Source organism: Clinocottus analis, unplaced genomic scaffold (assembly GCF_023055335.1).
Source record: "Clinocottus analis isolate CAN_PGR_092001 unplaced genomic scaffold, fCliAna1.0.p SCAF_11, whole genome shotgun sequence".
In the NCBI taxonomy this organism is placed as follows: domain Eukaryota; kingdom Metazoa; phylum Chordata; class Actinopteri; order Perciformes; family Cottidae; genus Clinocottus; species Clinocottus analis.
This window is the reverse complement of record NW_027175832.1, coordinates 156,216-157,703: the sequence shown is the minus strand read 5'-3', so window position 1 is coordinate 157,703 and position 1,488 is coordinate 156,216. Positions and strand designations below refer to the sequence as shown.

Genomic DNA, 1,488 nt, shown 5'->3' with positions numbered 1-1,488 from the left:
TGATATAGCTGCGTTTGTTTAATCCATGTCAAGCAAATAAAAACTGTGAATTCACCATTTTACTGTTTTTGGACTGCACCAGTTGCCATACTCTAGGAACTGCTTTACACTTGACTTTTGAACAGAAAAAAACAGATTCAGCTCGTTACTTGTTGAGCTTCAGCGTGCGATAAGTTGATTATTTTAACTTTGTTCAGTGCTCGGTTAGCTCTTTCCAGTTGTTGTGCTAAGCTAAGCGTCTGTTGGCTCCAGCTTCATAAACACTGTACGGTGTCTGAGAGGCATCGGTCTTGTCCTCTGACTCAAGAAAACCAAGCTGATAAGTGTATGTCACACAACTATTTCTTTAACTGAAATAACTGAACAATACTTTTAAAGGTCTCACTTGTGGTTTATTGCTCTTTCTCGTCAAGGCCCTGGTAAGACACGTCCAGTCCAAAGGTTATCCCAATGAACGCTTCGAGCTCGTCACCAACTTTCCTCGAAGGAAGCTCGCCCACTTGGACTATGACATCACACTGCAGGAGGCGGGGCTTTGTCCACAGGAGACGGTGTTTGTTCAGGAGAGGAACTAGCCTTGTCTGTCTCTCTGTGATGGACCTCACCCTTTCACCAACGACCTGGGACGATGTCACCGGCCTTGTGCCGACACACTCTGTCCTCCAGACGGCTCTCAGTGGAAGGACGACTTCCTGCTCCACTAATCTGAACATGACGTCTCTACTTACAGCCTAATACCTTTGTACTGCTCTTCAATTGGCCAGTAAGATGTACGGATGCCGGCACTCTTTCATTTTTTTAAAATTGTGATTTATTCTTTTCTGATTCAAGCTCTATGAGAGAGAGAGAGAGAGAGAGAGAGAGAGAGAGAGAGAGAGAGAGAGAGAGAGAGAGAGAGAGAGAGAGAGAGAGAGAGAGAGAGAGAGAGAGAGAGAGAGAGAGAGAGAGAGAGAGAGAGAGAGAGAGAGAGAGAGAGAGAGAGAGAGAGAGAGAGAGAGAGAGAATAATGAATCAGTGATCGATGACGAGGCACCAAGGATTGTACAAAAAGACGTTTACCTCCCAGAAAGGATGTTTAATGTCAGAGTTTATGTTCTGTACCTGGCGACAGGTGAAGGAAGGCGCATTCTTGTTTATTTGGTCTCTCACACGGTCCTTGTTTCAACAATTTTAATTATTTGGAAGGCAGGGGCACTAAAGAGGAAAAGGTCTGGAAATTACAGGTCGGACATCCGTTACACTCGTGTGTCAACCTGAGAGGATTTGGGTGGATCTCCACATTTTTACTCAAGTTTCTATTGGTTCATTAGAGACTCGTAGATTGTTTTTGGATTTCAACTTTTGATACAGAAGGGAATGAATGAAGTGGTACATCTCATCAGTCGGACCTACACTGTACAGAGATGACTTAGAGAGACTGATATTTAGCTGTAGTCACCGTTTCCTTTCTTTTTTATATGCTGCCAAGAAAATATGCTGATGTTGAAA

The 1,488-nt window shown here is 43.7% G+C and overlaps 1 protein-coding gene across 1 annotated transcript in view; it reads left to right on the top strand.

Annotated features, from left to right (window-relative positions):
* The window catches only part of ubxn7 (UBX domain protein 7), a 6,901-nt gene extending 6,004 nt beyond the window's left edge, over nucleotides 1-897 (top strand). The window contains exon 11 of the mRNA XM_068570847.1: nucleotides 414-897. Within this exon, the coding sequence (XP_068426948.1) occupies nucleotides 414-575 (162 nt within the window). The 3' untranslated portion in view covers nucleotides 576-897. The remainder of the gene's footprint in view (nucleotides 1-413) is intronic.
* Nucleotides 898-1,488: the final 591 nt, after the last annotated feature.